General features: G+C 58.0%; 1 protein-coding gene across 1 annotated transcript in view; it reads left to right on the top strand.

Annotated features, from left to right (window-relative positions):
* Nucleotides 1–12538, top strand: part of SKI (SKI proto-oncogene) — a gene marked incomplete at its 5' end in the record, with an annotated part of 77449 nt that extends 64911 nt beyond the window's left edge. The window contains 6 exons of the mRNA XM_008577346.1: nt 8452–8577; nt 8694–8809; nt 9247–9509; nt 9684–9976; nt 11045–11275; nt 11741–12538. Coding sequence (XP_008575568.1) covers nt 8452–8577; nt 8694–8809; nt 9247–9509; nt 9684–9976; nt 11045–11275; nt 11741–11929 — 1218 coding nt within the window. The remainder of the gene's footprint in view (nt 1–8451; nt 8578–8693; nt 8810–9246; nt 9510–9683; nt 9977–11044; nt 11276–11740) is intronic.
* Between the last annotated feature and the right edge of the window lie 1684 nt (nt 12539–14222).

The following is a 14222-nucleotide window of genomic DNA, read 5'->3' as shown; positions in this document are numbered from 1 at the left end:
CATCTGCTCACCCGCTAACTGGCACGAAAATCACAGAGTAGACGCTCCAGTGACTGTTAGGCTGTGTGCACTGGAGGTGGGGCTCTCCCCACTCCCCGGCCCCTCCTGCCCGCAGATAGTGGGGAAAGGTGGTGCAGCTCCCCCCGAGTCCCCAGCCTCCGCCCAGCGCTGCAGGCCTGGCCTTCCGGGGCCCCCGCCTCTCTGACCCCCTGCTCGTGTGCGGTCGGTACACACACCTGTCTGGCTCTGGACCTAGTCCTCACAGGGCTTGGAAATCTCAGCGAAGACAGATGTGATCAAAAGTTTCCAAGTGTGTTTTTATTATTCCTCACCCAGAATCTGTGGCCCGTTAAAATGCTTGGTCATATCTCTCGGTTCTAAATCTGCAGTTACTTTTTAACTTGGAAGTATTACTTAGTAGTTGAATTCCATATTAAAATCTACCTGTTGAAAAAAACTATTTTTTAATTTAGTCTTCAAACTGGGAAAGAGATGCATTTTATTAAGATTCTTAGAGATGTGGTTGTCGTATTACATGTGTGATTTTTCAAAAGTACTTCATTATACCTGGACATGTGTCTGCTGATGGGCGAGAACACCCATTGTGACCTTTCTAAGGACCCACTGGTCTGTGAGATCAGGATTTGCCTCACAATTGGGGTGCGGCCAGGGGGGCTGCCTCTTCTTCTTAATGATTCATAACATGATGGGGAGACACGCAGAAGGTGCCAGTGTAGCTTCATTGGTGTGTGGCGGGGAGGGGTGCAGTGGGAAAGAGCCAGTGGGGAGTGGGCGTTGCAGGTGGCTGAAAGGGGCTCAGCACAGTGCTGGCCTGGCACCGTGCACAGTGGTGGTCTCTGCCCGTGGAGTTTGTCTCAGCCTGCGGCTTGGCCTGGGTTAGCAGGAGTGAGCCAGCCGCCAGGGGACTGAGGGGGCTGCAGGAGGCAGAGGCCAGATCGCTTTCTGGCAGGAGGTAGACCATACTAAGCTCTGTTCCCTCCTCCCCTGAACCCCTGGTTGGCCATTTGGGGGTCCGTATGAGTGCAGCCTGCCCTTCACCCCACTGGACCTGGGCCAGGACCACCTCAGCACATCCTCGGGCCTTGATGTGGCCCGGCTGCTTGGCAGGTGCTGGTGCCCTCAGTCTCGCCCAGGAGCTGGGGAGACCGTGGCTGCCCGAGGGCTGATTTAGGGTGCTCCAGCCCCCACCAGCTGCTGCTCAGCTTTTGTTTACCCCAGAGTGCCTGCCAGTTGCCTGGTCTCTGGACCTGTGCTAGACCGGTGCCTCTGGTAGGGCAGGTCCCACCCTCCGTGGAGTCCTGACCACTTAGACCATAAGTTCCCAATGTCTAGGATGGAGTGCACTCCTGCCCAATGGGGCCCCTCTGGCCAGTGCCCGTGGGATACACCTGCTGATGAACTGGAGCTGTCCCTAAGCTGGAAATCAGGCCACCTGCTCTGACAGGGGCTCTCTTTTCTTGATGGGCTTTGTGTGAAGGCCTTACCTTCCAGAGGTAGAATCACACTGTTAGTTTGCAGGTCGTGTTACACATCCTGTGTGTAACGTCGGCCGTCCACAGATGACCCTTGCCGACTCGAGCAGCTCTTGGAAGACTCAGGCCTGGGAACATCCCTGGTCCCTGTCTGCTCAGGTGCCCCTCACTGCTGCTGCCACCAAGGGGCGCCTGGGCCAGCCCTGCACAGCTGCTTTGGCCTCCCAGCATCTCCTTTTCTCCTTTGCTCTGGGGCCACCAACCAGTGAAAGCCACTAACATCTGTGGTTTGATTTTCAACCAAGAATCCGTTCTTATGTGTTTGTTTTTTTAATAGGTTTTTATAGCAGCTTAATTGAAACATAATTCACACACCGTGAAATTCTCCCTGTCAAAAGAGTGTAGTGGTTTTTAGTGTATGCAGCTATCGTCATTACCTATTTTTAGGACTTTTTTGTCATCCAAAAAAGAAACCCCATGCCCATTAGCTGCCCCGCCCCTGGCCACCACTGGTCTGCGCGCTGCCTCTATAGGTTTTCCTGTTCTGGACACTTTGTATACATGTTATCATAGGATGCATGACTTTCGGTGACTGGCTTCTTCCACGGAGCATGTTTTCGAGGTTCATCACATGGGTGCATACAGCAGTGCCTCATTTCTTGCTGTGGCAGAATAGCACCCCACTGTGTGGGTAGGTCACATATGTATACTTGCTCTTCCATTGAGGACTTTTGGATCGTTTCCACTTCCTGACCTATTGCAAATAGTGCTGCTAGTAACACTTGTGCACAAGTCTGTGTGTGTACATGTGTTTTCAGTAATCATGGGTATCTGCCAGGGAGTGGAATTGCCGGGTCACATGGTAATTCTGCGTGTGGCTGCACCATCTTGCATGCCCACCAGCAGTGCACAGAATTCTCATTCTCCACATTATTGCTAGCTTGTCCATATATTTTTGTGTGTGTGTGTGACTGGCAAGGGGACCGTAACCCTTGGCTTGGTGTCGCCAGCACCGCGCTTAGCCAGTGAGCGCACCTGCCATCCCTATATAGGATCCGAACCTGTGGCCTTGGTGCTCCCAGCACCGCACTCTCCCGAGTGAGCAATGGGGTCAGCCCTTGTCCATATTTTTAAAAATTATGGCTGTCCTGGTGAGTGAGGTTATTGGATATTAGCATATCTTGTTTGGAGAAGTGTCCTTTGCTCATTTTTAATTGGGTTGTCTTTTTGTTGTCGAGTTGTAGGAGTTCTTTATGTGTGATGAAGAGCAGTCCTTTATCAGATATCTGATTTGTACCTTTTCTCTCCCGTTCTGTGGGTTGTCTTTTTACTTTCTTGCTGGTGTTCTTTGAAGTACATAAGTTTCATGAAAGTATAAAAGTTTTGAATTTTGATGAAGTCCCATTTTAAAATTTATCCTTTATTCCTGGTGCTCTGGCGTCACCTAAGCAGTTGTGGATTTTCTGGAGGCGGGAGGTGGGGGGTGGGGGATACTGCAGTGTCCCTGCAGTGAGTACCTCCATGTACGTGAACAGCCTCAGATCTGTAGACATTTTGGTCTTTTCTGGGAGATGGTTTTAGGAAGCAGTTCGTCACAGAGAAGGATGCACAGACACAGTCTTTGCAGTGACGGATGTGAGGAACAGGCCGTGCCATCACCAGATGGCCCTGTGGCCTCCTGGTGGGATCCTGGATTGGGGTGTGGGCTGCCTTCCACTCGGAGAGCCGTCCACGTGGTCTGAGAACCACAGACGCAGTTTGGATCGTGTCCTCTAAGGAATAACAGGGGAGTCTTCAGCCACACAGAAAGTGAGCGAACGGCTCTGGGAGTGCTGTTAGGAAGGGTGTTTTCAGAAGCAGGACTGGAAGCAGAGTCTCACACAGTGCTTGGCCACGGTTGCCATGTGGCTGGTGGCCTCAGGAATGTCAGCACAGGCAATTTTGCTACTTTAACCCCTGTGGCTGCCAGGGCTGCCCTGTGTGGGGCTGTTAGCAGCTTCACAGAGGCCCTTGGGGGCCTGTAAGGTTTGTGCCATCCCAGGCAGAACTGGTGTTGTCTGTTGGCAGCCAGTGAGCTGCTCCACAGGCCTGGGGCCTCCACACCGAGACAGATCGGCACTCAGCAGCTTACCTGGCAAGGCAGTGGGTGTACCACCTTCTCTGAATCTGCAGGACTTCCCAGATCCTGTGACCTCAGCCTTTGACATCTGATGAGACACTTCCCTCTGATTCTGTCACAAGTGGCCTGTGCCTTTGGTGGGGAACACTCTATGCTGATAAATGCAGGTGTCGGCAGTGTGTGGACGAGCCAAGATGCTCGCGGGGGCAGGGGACTGAGACTGGGTGCTCTCAGCAGTGTGCTGCGTGGCTCTCCCCTCCTCTTTGGCTGCAGCCTGGTGGGAAAGGGTGGTGGAGGGGATGTGGGGAGGTTGCAGGCAGGCTGCATGGCTCGGTGGGCTTTGGGCCTGGAGGGCTCTGCCCGCACCAGGGTATAGTTTTGACACTGGGCGGTTGAGGGTTGCAAGCGTATGGGGCAGGGGCTACACCCCGCTCTGTGTGAGCTGCAAGTGGGGGGCTCCTTGCAAGGCTGGGAAGGTGCAGGCATGAGCCTGTGAGGTGGTGCTGTGGCCTCAGGGGCTGCTCTGCTGGAGGATGCGCCCGCTCTGCTGTGCTCACTTGTTCATGAGTGCAGCCACTGTGGGGGGCTGGTGCTGCCCACGTGTCTTCCCAAGTGACGCTGTGCTTCTCTCAGGGGCTTCTTGACACACGTGGCTGTGGGGATGGCAGTTCGTGGGACTGGCTCTGAGGCTGGTTTTGTTCTAGCAAGTTGATGGGCTTTAATTTAGCAGGAAAATGCTTTTTTTGCAATTTGCTAATTTCTTCTTGGTTGGAGGAAGTTATAGTGACGTGCTGTGGACACTATTCCACGTCCGCTCCTTTGAAGCAGGTGTTGCCCATCCACTGGGCTGGCTGCCTGTGCTTAGGGATGGTGGGCCGTGGCTGCAGCATGTCCACTGGGCTGGGTGGTGTCCCCAGGAGCCTCACTGGAGTGGCTTGAGCAGAGGTGGGACACCTGCCAATGTCCTGTTTTCCGTATTGTGTCCTTTGACCCTCATGCTGGGTCATGCTTACTGATGAGGGTGAAGACACCTGTTCAAGGGGAGGCCATGAACTTGAAGCCAGGCACATCAGCCTGGGGGTCTTGCCTGCCTGCTGGCCAGGCAAGCATCAGACGTTTGGAAGTAGGTTTGCACTAGCCCTGGCTGCTGCACAAAGCCACCCCAAGGCTCCCCCAGGGCTGCCCTCTCTGCTATCTGCTTGTAGTGTCTTTGTGGTGCCCAAGAATTCTCAGTGGCCACCTCCAGGATGTAATGGCAGCCCCTTACCTTGCCTGGGGCCCTCTGCCCCTTGCCTGGAGCCCTGCCCTACTTGGTTTATGGCTCAGGCTCTGCTTTCCACAGGTGAGTGGTGTCCTGCCTGCCTGCACTGTGGGCCGTGGTTAGGACTTGCACATCCCTAGGTCCCTGTTGAGGACTGATGGCCCTGAGGGCATCACTCAGCCAACCATTAACGCAGCTCTCCCTTCCCCTCCACTGGGAGGCTCCAGAAGTATCTGGTGTGGACCTGAGGAAGCACCGTCCTCTCGGCCTGGCCCAGGGCCCGCGGTCATGGCCTAGTCTCCCCAGGCACGAATGCTACTCCCCACTCTGGGCCCAGGCTGCCCTTAGATGTCATCCTGAGTGGCCTGCTGGGGCCCCACTGAGAGCCTGCCCCCCACCAAAAAACTCCATGGCTGGAGTCAAGACCCTGGCATCTCAGGGCTCTGTGAGCTGGGGCCGTGGGATCTGAGTCCAGGCTTGAGGGACAGTAGGCTGGGCTGCCAGGCGTCCCTGAGCTCCTTGGCGCTTGTCCTCTGTGTGGCAGTGACTGGGCAGCCTTGCCCTGACTTCCCCCAGCACCACTGCCTTTCTTCTGTGGGGCCTGCCGGTCTTTGGACAAAGGGAAGTAGCCAAGAGCTTGAAGGGATCTCTTGTTCCCTCGGACATGAGCGGAGGTCATCTGGAGGGTGAGGCTCCAAGGCTCGCCCTCCCCACTGTGCGTGTCTCTCAGGGGAGGGTCATTCACAACCTGGAGGCAAGAATCCCCTACCTTGAGGACAAGACCACTACACCCCAGGACTTGGTGATTCTCTGACCATTCTAAATGCCGAGTGTCACAAACACGGCCTCTCAAGGTGTTGTGTGCCCACTTGGGAGCAGCTTGCAGGACAAGGGGACCATCAGACCCCTGGGTGGACACCAGGTGGATTGTGTCGGTTGATGTCAGGCTGTGTATGGGGCTGTGTTTTGACTTGGGGCATATGAACCCTCTTTGTGTCCACGAGGTTTGGGGCAGTAGCCACCAGCAGCCAAATGCTCATGAGAGGGAAAGGGGCCTCATCTTGGGCTCAATTTTTCATTGGCAATTGGCAGTCACCACTGAGTTAGAGGAGGACACTGCCTGGAGCACCAGGCTGAGGCCTGGCAGCCCAAGTGACTGTCCCCTCCTCAGGACCACACAGGTGTGCAGAACGGCATTCTTGCTCAGGCCTCAGAGGGCCAGTCCCCTCCCGGTTTTACAAATGCCCCTTCCCACTGTTGTCTCACTTTCATTAGGAACGGGGAATGCATCTTTTTGGCCTTTGGGGTTTTCTTTTCATCAGAAGACTTGTTCCAGCCAGCTGAAGGTGGGAGGACTTCACCGTCATGGGGCGGGGGGTGCTGGCCCAAACTGACCCACCCAGTTCTCTCCCACACCTTTCCCCAGAATCCATGGGCTTGGCACCCCCACGCAGTTCCCCCAGACAGGAGGCTGCCCTCCCCCTCAGGTGCCTCATCTGTCACCCCCACTGTGTGGACAAGGCTGGGGGTCCAGGCCCACTCGTCCCCCAGCATTTCTGTGGGGTGGCTATTTGGTGTCTGCTGGGTAGAGCTGTGCCCGCAGTGGCTCTGGCTCTGGCTCTGGTGGGCGCAGCTCAGCCCAGATGCGTCTGACACTTCCCCCACAAGAGGTATCTGAGGTTTCTCAGTGTCAGAGTCAGACGGTGCTGGGGCCGTGGTTTCTCCCTGGGTGGGAGCTGAGCTTCATTTCCATGCCCTGCTTCAGTGGCTGCTCAGACAGGAAGCTCCACCCTGCTGGCCTGCGTCACCAGCCCCCGGCCCCTTCTGCAGTCACCTCGGGAGGGGCCCACATGGTTCCGGAAGGGGGCTCTGCTGCACGCAGGTGCAGGCCACCGCGTCAGGACCTCTGCCAGACATCACTGAGACGTTTCCCCAAGAAGGCGACAGTGCTAAGTGGGTGTTTTAAGTGCCCTTTTCCCCTGAATGGTTGTTTCAGTGCCTTTGAAAAAACTGTCCCTGGCTGCGTCTGTGAGTTTGCCTCTGATCTTCCCTCAGGAGCAGGGCTGCTCCGGCCACTGGGGCAGCTGCTTCTGTGTGAGGACAGGCCGCCTCTCTCCCCAGGGCCCAACACGTGAAGGTCATTGTCTTTCTCCCTTGGCCCAGGTTGGAGATGTGGCTTCCCACCCCCTCTGGCCCTGGGCCTGCTCCCTGCGATGGCCTCAGGCCTCCTGGGGTCCTGGCGCATACACGCACACTCTGTCATGCCGCCTGTCATCCAGGGGGAGGCCCCCTGGCCTTGGTAGAATCACCCCCAGGGCCCTGCGCTTGGGCCGGCCTGTCTCCTGAGTGTCACGGTGGCGAGGCTTGCTCCTGGCTTCCCGACTGAAGGCGAGGGGCCCCCATTGGCCATGTCTTCCTGAGGTCGCGCTGTGAAGGGCTCCTCACCTGACGTGGGCGGTCCTGTATTGGCCTGGGCTGGAGACCCTGAACAGCTGCCCTGGGGCAGCTTCCTTGCTGTCCTGTGGGGCCCAGGGTCCTCTTGGACACACCTGAGTCCCTCGTGGTTTCTGCTCCAGCCCCAGTATTGGGGGAGGAATGCTTTATCTTCCAAAGACTGTTGTTTTTGTGCTCCGGAGAGATCCCTTGTCAGCTGCGTCTGGCAGATGGGACGTGTCTCAGGGGTCTCCAGCCATGGGTCGGGGGGCCGTCCTCATTCTCGTGAGGCCCAGGTGGACGTTTGGGTGAAGGGTCTGGAGGTTTTCCCTTCAGACCGTAGTGTCCGTTTCACTTGTTGGCTGAGGCGACATGCTGTAACATCTCATAGGCACAGCACAGGGGCCTGGGACGAGTGAGGGTCCCGTGGGCAGCTCCTCCAACAGCAGGGTCAGTGAGAAACGAGGAAAACGGGAGCAGAGCAATGCCTCACGTGGCTGAGTTCGGTCGGTGGAGCGTGTGCTTTGTTCTGAGAGTGCTTCCGTCCTTGGGGAGGGGGTGGCCCTTCCCAGACTCATGAGGACCTGAGCACAGATGTGCTGGGGTCGCTCCCAGAGGGTACCATGGCTACCGCATCTGCTTTAGATCCTGGCGCTGGGGTGCGTGAGGGGCTGGTTTCCTCCAGGGCCCCACAGAGAGCGTGGTCAGCTTCTACGGGAGTGTCACGATGGACGGGGACGAGGGGACTTAGGGTCAGGGAGAGCCGCTGTGGAAAAGGAGAGCGGCCTTGGCGCTCCACCCAGAACCCGCTGCAGCTGTGGGCTGAGGTCACCGCGTAACGGCCCCACAAACGGCACAACAACGTCCACTCTGTTCTCAAGGGGATGACGTGTCCCTTAGCAGCAATGTCCGACATACCTTTTTGCACACGGCTTGTGCAGCCTTCACGGCCCTTTGGTGCAACGTGAGCGACGTCTCGTGAGTGGGATGCCCCGTGTGCATAGCTGAGTCTGCTCTTTGTGCCCCAGGGGTCCTTCATAGCTAGGCAGCTATGGGCCTCGGGACAGCCTGCGCTGGTGGGGTGGGTGGGCAGGCCCTGCCCCAGGGGTCAGAGGTGCCAACAGGGCCTTTTCTGTTGGTCACAGGTTTCCTCTGAGCCCTCGGCCTCCATAAGACCCAAAACAGACGACGCCTCTTCCCAGTCCCCTGCGTCTTCTGAGAAGGACAAGCAGTCCAGCTGGCTGCGGACCCTGGCTGGTTCTTCCAATAAGGTTCTGCGCAGGGGCCTGTTTGGGGTTCTTGGGAAGTGGGTGCTGGGCTCAGCCTCGGGGACATGAAGTGGCTCATCTTTGTCCCAGCTGCTTACAGAGAGACTCTTTCTCGACAGAGCCTTGGCTGTGTCCACCCTCGCCAGCGCCTCTCCGCGTTCCGACCCTGGTCCCCTGCAGTTTCAGCAAGTGAAAAGGAGCTCTCCCCGCACCTCCCGGCCCTGATTCGAGACAGGTGAGCACGTGCCGGCACCTGGCTCCTCCACTGCCGGCGCTACGTGCCCAGGCCTGCGGTGTCTTGGTCAAGTCAGTGCTGGTGTGGGTTTCTCACTTGGTTGGCACTGGGGTGAGCATATCTAGAACTTTCTGTGGTATTCTTGGGTGGAGTTGGGTGCAGCCTCCTCGTGGCCGTGCTGGGCAGCCTGTGCTTCAGCCTGCCCAGGGCAGCTGGCTAGCGGGAAACATTTATGGTTCTTAGTTACCTAATGGTTGACATTAAGATTTGGGGTTGAAAGAAAAAGTGTTTCCTCTGAAACATCCTTAAGGGTGGCAAATCCCACCATGAGTCTTGGTGGCGCCAGCACTGTGTGGACCACGTGTCAGGAGAGTGCAGTGGGGGGGGCTCGGCAGGGCAGACACACCTTGGCCTGACACCTGCCTGTGTCCTTCCAGCTTTTACTCCTACAAGAGCTTTGAGACGGCCGTGGCCCCCAACGTGGCCCTCGCACCTCCAGCCCAGCAGAAGGTGGTGCACAGCCCAGCATGTGCTGCCGTCGTCTCCCGGGCCCCCGAGCCTCTCGCCACCTGCATCCAGCCACGGAAGCGGAAGCTGACGGTGGACACCCCAGGAGCCCCCGAGACGCTGGTGCCCGTAGCCGCCCCCGAGGAAGACAAGGACTCGGAAGCGGAGGTTGAAGTTGAAAGCAGAGAGGAATGTAAGTGTGAGTTGACATCTTTCTCTACTCCCCGCGGGCCCAGGTACGAGGTGGCGCTGCAGGGGTCAGGTCAGGAGGAGGTGGGTGTCCTGGGCCACACCCTCTGGGCAGGGTCTGTCCTTGGTGAGAAGCCGTGAGCGCCTCCAACCCTGTTCCACTTCCGTCTGTTTTCAGTCACCTCCTCCTTGTCCTCGCTCTCTTCCCCGTCCTTCACTTCGTCCAGCTCTGCCAAGGACCTGAGCTCCCCGGGCGTGCACGTCCCGCCCACTGTCGCCCCCGACTCGGCGGCCCCGGCCGAGGCCCCGAGTGGGCTGGAGGCCGAGCTGGAGCACCTGCGGCAGGCGCTGGAGGGCGGCCTGGACAGCAAGGAAGCCAAAGAGAAGTTCCTGCACGAGGTGGTCAAGATGCGCGTGAAGCAGGAGGAGAAGCTGAACGCGGCCCTGCAGGCCAAGCGCAGCCTCCACCAGGTGAGGCCGCGGCCAGTGTTGCGGGCGGCCCAGGGCCTGGCGGGAGTTCTGTCCCCAGAGGGCCACAGCTCTGCCTGTGGAGACCCTTTGGGCTTCCTAGGAGGCTCCTGCAGCAGGTGAGACCACAGCTCTCCTGTCGGGCCCCACACAGCCAGTCACATGCCCTGTGTGGTGGCCTCGCTAACGAAGCTGGCATGTTCCTGTGGCATAATGAAGATCGGGCTATTTTTAGTGGCAAGTGAGGAGCAGCTGTGCAGAGACAATTCCTGGCTCTAGGTGCCAGAAGCGGGTGCTCGCAGGCTTCTCCGGCGAGGCCTATCGTCTGCAGCGTGTGAGCGTGAGGGGCACGTTTCCTAAAGCTCTGTGTTGTAGAGGGTGGCCACTCCCAGGCCTCCCAGACAGGGAAGAGGGGTGCTCGGCACACATGCACGCACACGCCTCTCCTGCGGTAGCCCCGGCTCCTACACCTCCTTTTCATGTTGTTTTGGTTTTTTCCTGACACAAGGATGGAGGCTGCGCTCACAGGCGGACGGGTGGGGAGCGTGGCAGGCAGGGCCTCCACCGGCTGAGGCCCAGGCACCCAGACAGGCTGGCTTCACCCCTCGTGGCGTCTGGCAGCCCGAGGCAGCCTGCGTGCGTGGGCTTTAGCACAACACAGCCCGGCGGTCGTCAGCCGCAGGATGGCCAACACGCTCCTGAGCGTGTTAGTCACTCCCCAGCCACTGTTGTCCCTGCTGTGGTTGGAGGTGTGATTTCCCACATGCATATTCATGGGGCTGTTTGCAGCGTGGGTCAGGAGTCGCAGTGGATACTTGAAGAAAGGGGGCAATGGCTGCGGGAGAGCCCAGGCTGGGGATGTCTCTGTCTGGCTGTGTGGGCGACCCTGGGCGCCTCTGACAGCGCCATGTGTGAGGCCACTTGCTCCTCGTGCGCAGAAGCCAGGGAATCTGCTAGGGGGAGGCCAGCGTGGCCGACCGCGGGCCCAGCCGTGGATGTGGGGAGCTCCCGGGTGGGATGGAGCATCGGGCCCTGGTGACCCTGAGCCGGCCCCGCCCACCCACCCTCCAGGAGCTGGAGTTCCTGCGCGTGGCCAAGAAGGAGAAGCTGCGGGAAGCTACGGAGGCCAAGCGCAACCTGCGGAAGGAGATCGAGCGTCTCCGCGCCGAGAACGAGAAGAAGATGAAGGAGGCCAACGAGTCGCGGATGCGCCTGAAGCGGGAGCTGGACCAGGCACGGCAGGCCCGGGTGTGCGACAAGGGCTGCGAGGCCGGCCGCCTGCGCGCCAAGTACTCGGCTCAGGTAGGCATGCAGGGCCGGGGCGTCCAGCAGGCCTGGGTGCTGCGGGGGGAGGCCCCAGCACTCGACACCAGGGCTTCCCTCCTGGCCACACTCCACTTCTTGCAGGTTTGCTTGAGAGGCACTCTGAGCCAGGCCTTGGGGGGTGGAAGGGAGCCCCCAGATCTGGGGAGGCTGGGTCTGCCAGTGTGGACCACGGAACCACTTGTCTCACCCAGCCAGGGAGGTGGGGGCGCCCCGCTCGGGTGCTGTGTGAGTGGACGCCGACGGGGCCTGAGCTTCTCGGTTGCTGCGGGGACCAGGGCTGGACTCCTGTCCTGGTGGCTCTGCAGGGCCCCTGCAGGCCCTTCTGCCAGGCCCTGCCTCCCTGGTGGACCTGTGTCCCGGCCTAGGGTAGGGACACGTGTGTGCTGAGGCGGGGTGCCGGGGGTCCGGAGTGGGCACTGCTGACCCCCAGCTCCGTTTCAGATCGAGGACCTGCAGGTGAAGCTGCAGCACGCGGAGGCCGACCGTGAGCAGCTGCGAGCCGACCTGCTGCGGGAGCGGGAGGCCCGCGAGCACCTGGAGAAGGTGGTGAAGGAGCTGCAGGAGCAGCTGTGGCCGCGGCCCCGCCCCGAGCCCACAGGCAGCGACAGCGCCGCGGAGCTGGAGCCCTAGCGACCCTGTGTCCACCGCGGCGCTGACGGCCACGCGGTGCGGGGAGTCGCCGCTCACAGCACAACGTCTTACTGTGCCTATTACCAAGCGAGTGTTTGTAACCACATACTTTTGAAATCCACTGCAAAATTTTCTACTGGCCAAGTTCAAGTGAGCGAGCCGCGTCCCCACTGCAGCCGGAGACGGGGGCAGCTCGGCAGCTGTGGCTGGTCCTCTGCTTGCTGGAACGTTCTAACATTCACACTTTTGTTATAAGCTATTTAAAACCAATAAGGAGACTTGGTATTCAGAAAACCAACATGTTTTTTAGTGACTAACTTTTACAAGCCCCAATACGTGACGCCATCTGAAGACTGAGGGCGCTTGCCCGCCCCGGGAAGCCATCCCAGCTCATCTGTGCCCGCGGCTGCGAGAGGACGGCAGGGGTTTTTCTTCAGAGTCTATTTTTTCAGCGACAAGGACCCAGGTCTTCCCGCTGCTGCCAAGGAGAGTGGGGGGGGTGCCGCGTGCAAGATGAGCCCAAACACTGCCCGCCTTACCGACGCCCACCTGGCCGGCGCGGGGCGGGGGAGCCCCACGGGGACTGTCCACCGGGAGGGCCCCGGCCCCGGCCCCGGCCGCCCTCCTCCGCAGGTGCTGACCTGCGTCAGGGTGAGCATGGCCAGCCCGCAGGCCCCAGCCCCTCCGGGGACGCTGCTCAATCACTGCGACCCCTTCTCAGTCTGGCAAATGTTGCTCCTTTCATTTTGGGACTGAGGCTGCAGCATTGGAACAAAACAGCATTATATCATTTTTTATTCTTTTTGTTCATTTAAACGTATATTTAGAACTGCACTTTGTCAAAAATCTTCCCTTCTCTTTTTATTCCCCAGTTAACTGAGGTTTTTACTGATTTATAGAGCAGTTCAAATCCTAAGTGCTCGAGTGCTTAGAAATCCCCTCTGGTGCTTGGTTGAACAAGGGAATCACAAGAAAACGAAAATGCAAAAACTGAACTTCGGGGGTCGTTCTGTGCCTTCCAGCATCTTGTACAGCAAATCCTGACTCGTGTCTTTTTACCCCCAAAATACCTGTCTTCAGTAGCGATCGAACCTGCCACTATCAAAATAAGTTACTTGCATTTATTCCAAATAATCTCGTTTACTCTCAACTGTTTATGCAAATTGTATAAGGTTTCTTATGCCCAAGCTTGAAAAATGATTTCCCAGTAGACAAGAGGCGGCTCCCCATCCTAAAATTGTGGTATTTATTTACATAAGAAAGGTCTTACAGGAATACTTTGCTTGAATCCGTTCTAACACCCGCGGCAGCTGTGCAGCTCGTGCAGGTGTGAACGACCTCGAGGCCTCGTGACCACCGGCAGCAGGAGCAAAGACCGGAGACTGCTAAGCCCTTACGTTTGGGTGACTAAGTTGTCTGCAGGGTTTTGCCCTTGGTTTACTGGGGGGGCTCGGTGGCAGCTGGCCCTCCCTGCTAAAGTGCAATGCAAAAGGGACATCGTGTATATGCAGCGTTTGTTTGGGAATTTTTTTCTTTTGCTTTTGTTTTCTTTTGCAGTTACTAATCTGTATGCATGGGATTTTACACCTCTGCCATAGGTAGACCCATCGATGGGCATTATTACCGTGTGTTGTAAAGGGTCGGTTTTGTTATGCAACACGCAGAATGCTGTTGTTAGCCTTGTTTTTTTCCAGAGTTGTGTTTTTTCAGTCATTTCTTCAAGGGAAACTAAATGATTTAGTTGGAGCAAAGCTTTACGTGTGTTGGTGTGCTTCTGTGTGGCTGTCTTATGTCGCCAAGTATGAAAATCACAGCCAGGCCCCTGCCCCGGGGCTGCCCAGTTCGCTCCGTTTGCTTCTGAGGTTTTCGGCTCCAGAGGGAGATGAACTTCTGTAAATTGTGTCTGGGGGCAAAGCCGCTCCTGCCCTCACCCGTCCCCTCTGGTCACCACTGGGTCCACATCTCCAGTGGCTCTGCTTTGTCCCCAAACATTGGGAAGAGCTGTGTCTGCAGCAGAAACTCTTCCCCAAGGGCCAGGTGGACTTCGGCCCTGGGAAGGTCTCAACCCGTTTGTCCCCCCTGGGCCTGCCCCCCGACACCCCTTCCACACTTTCCTTCAGCCCCCTGGCCCTGGCCAGCCCCGGAAACCCAGGCCCTGCCGTCAGTGGGAACCAGGCACAGGCAGGCTCCCTGTCACCAGCAGCTCGCGCTCCCTGGCAGTTCCTGTCACTTCCTTCCATCTGGGCTCCCCGGGGCCCCTTCCTTGGTCAATGTCTGCGGGGGCACTGGGGGT

Source organism: Galeopterus variegatus, unplaced genomic scaffold, assembly GCF_000696425.1.
Source record: "Galeopterus variegatus unplaced genomic scaffold, G_variegatus-3.0.2 Scaffold1497, whole genome shotgun sequence".
Lineage (NCBI taxonomy): Eukaryota > Metazoa > Chordata > Mammalia > Dermoptera > Cynocephalidae > Galeopterus > Galeopterus variegatus.
The sequence above is the reverse complement of the archived record's forward strand: the minus strand, read 5'-3'. Positions and strand labels throughout refer to the sequence as shown.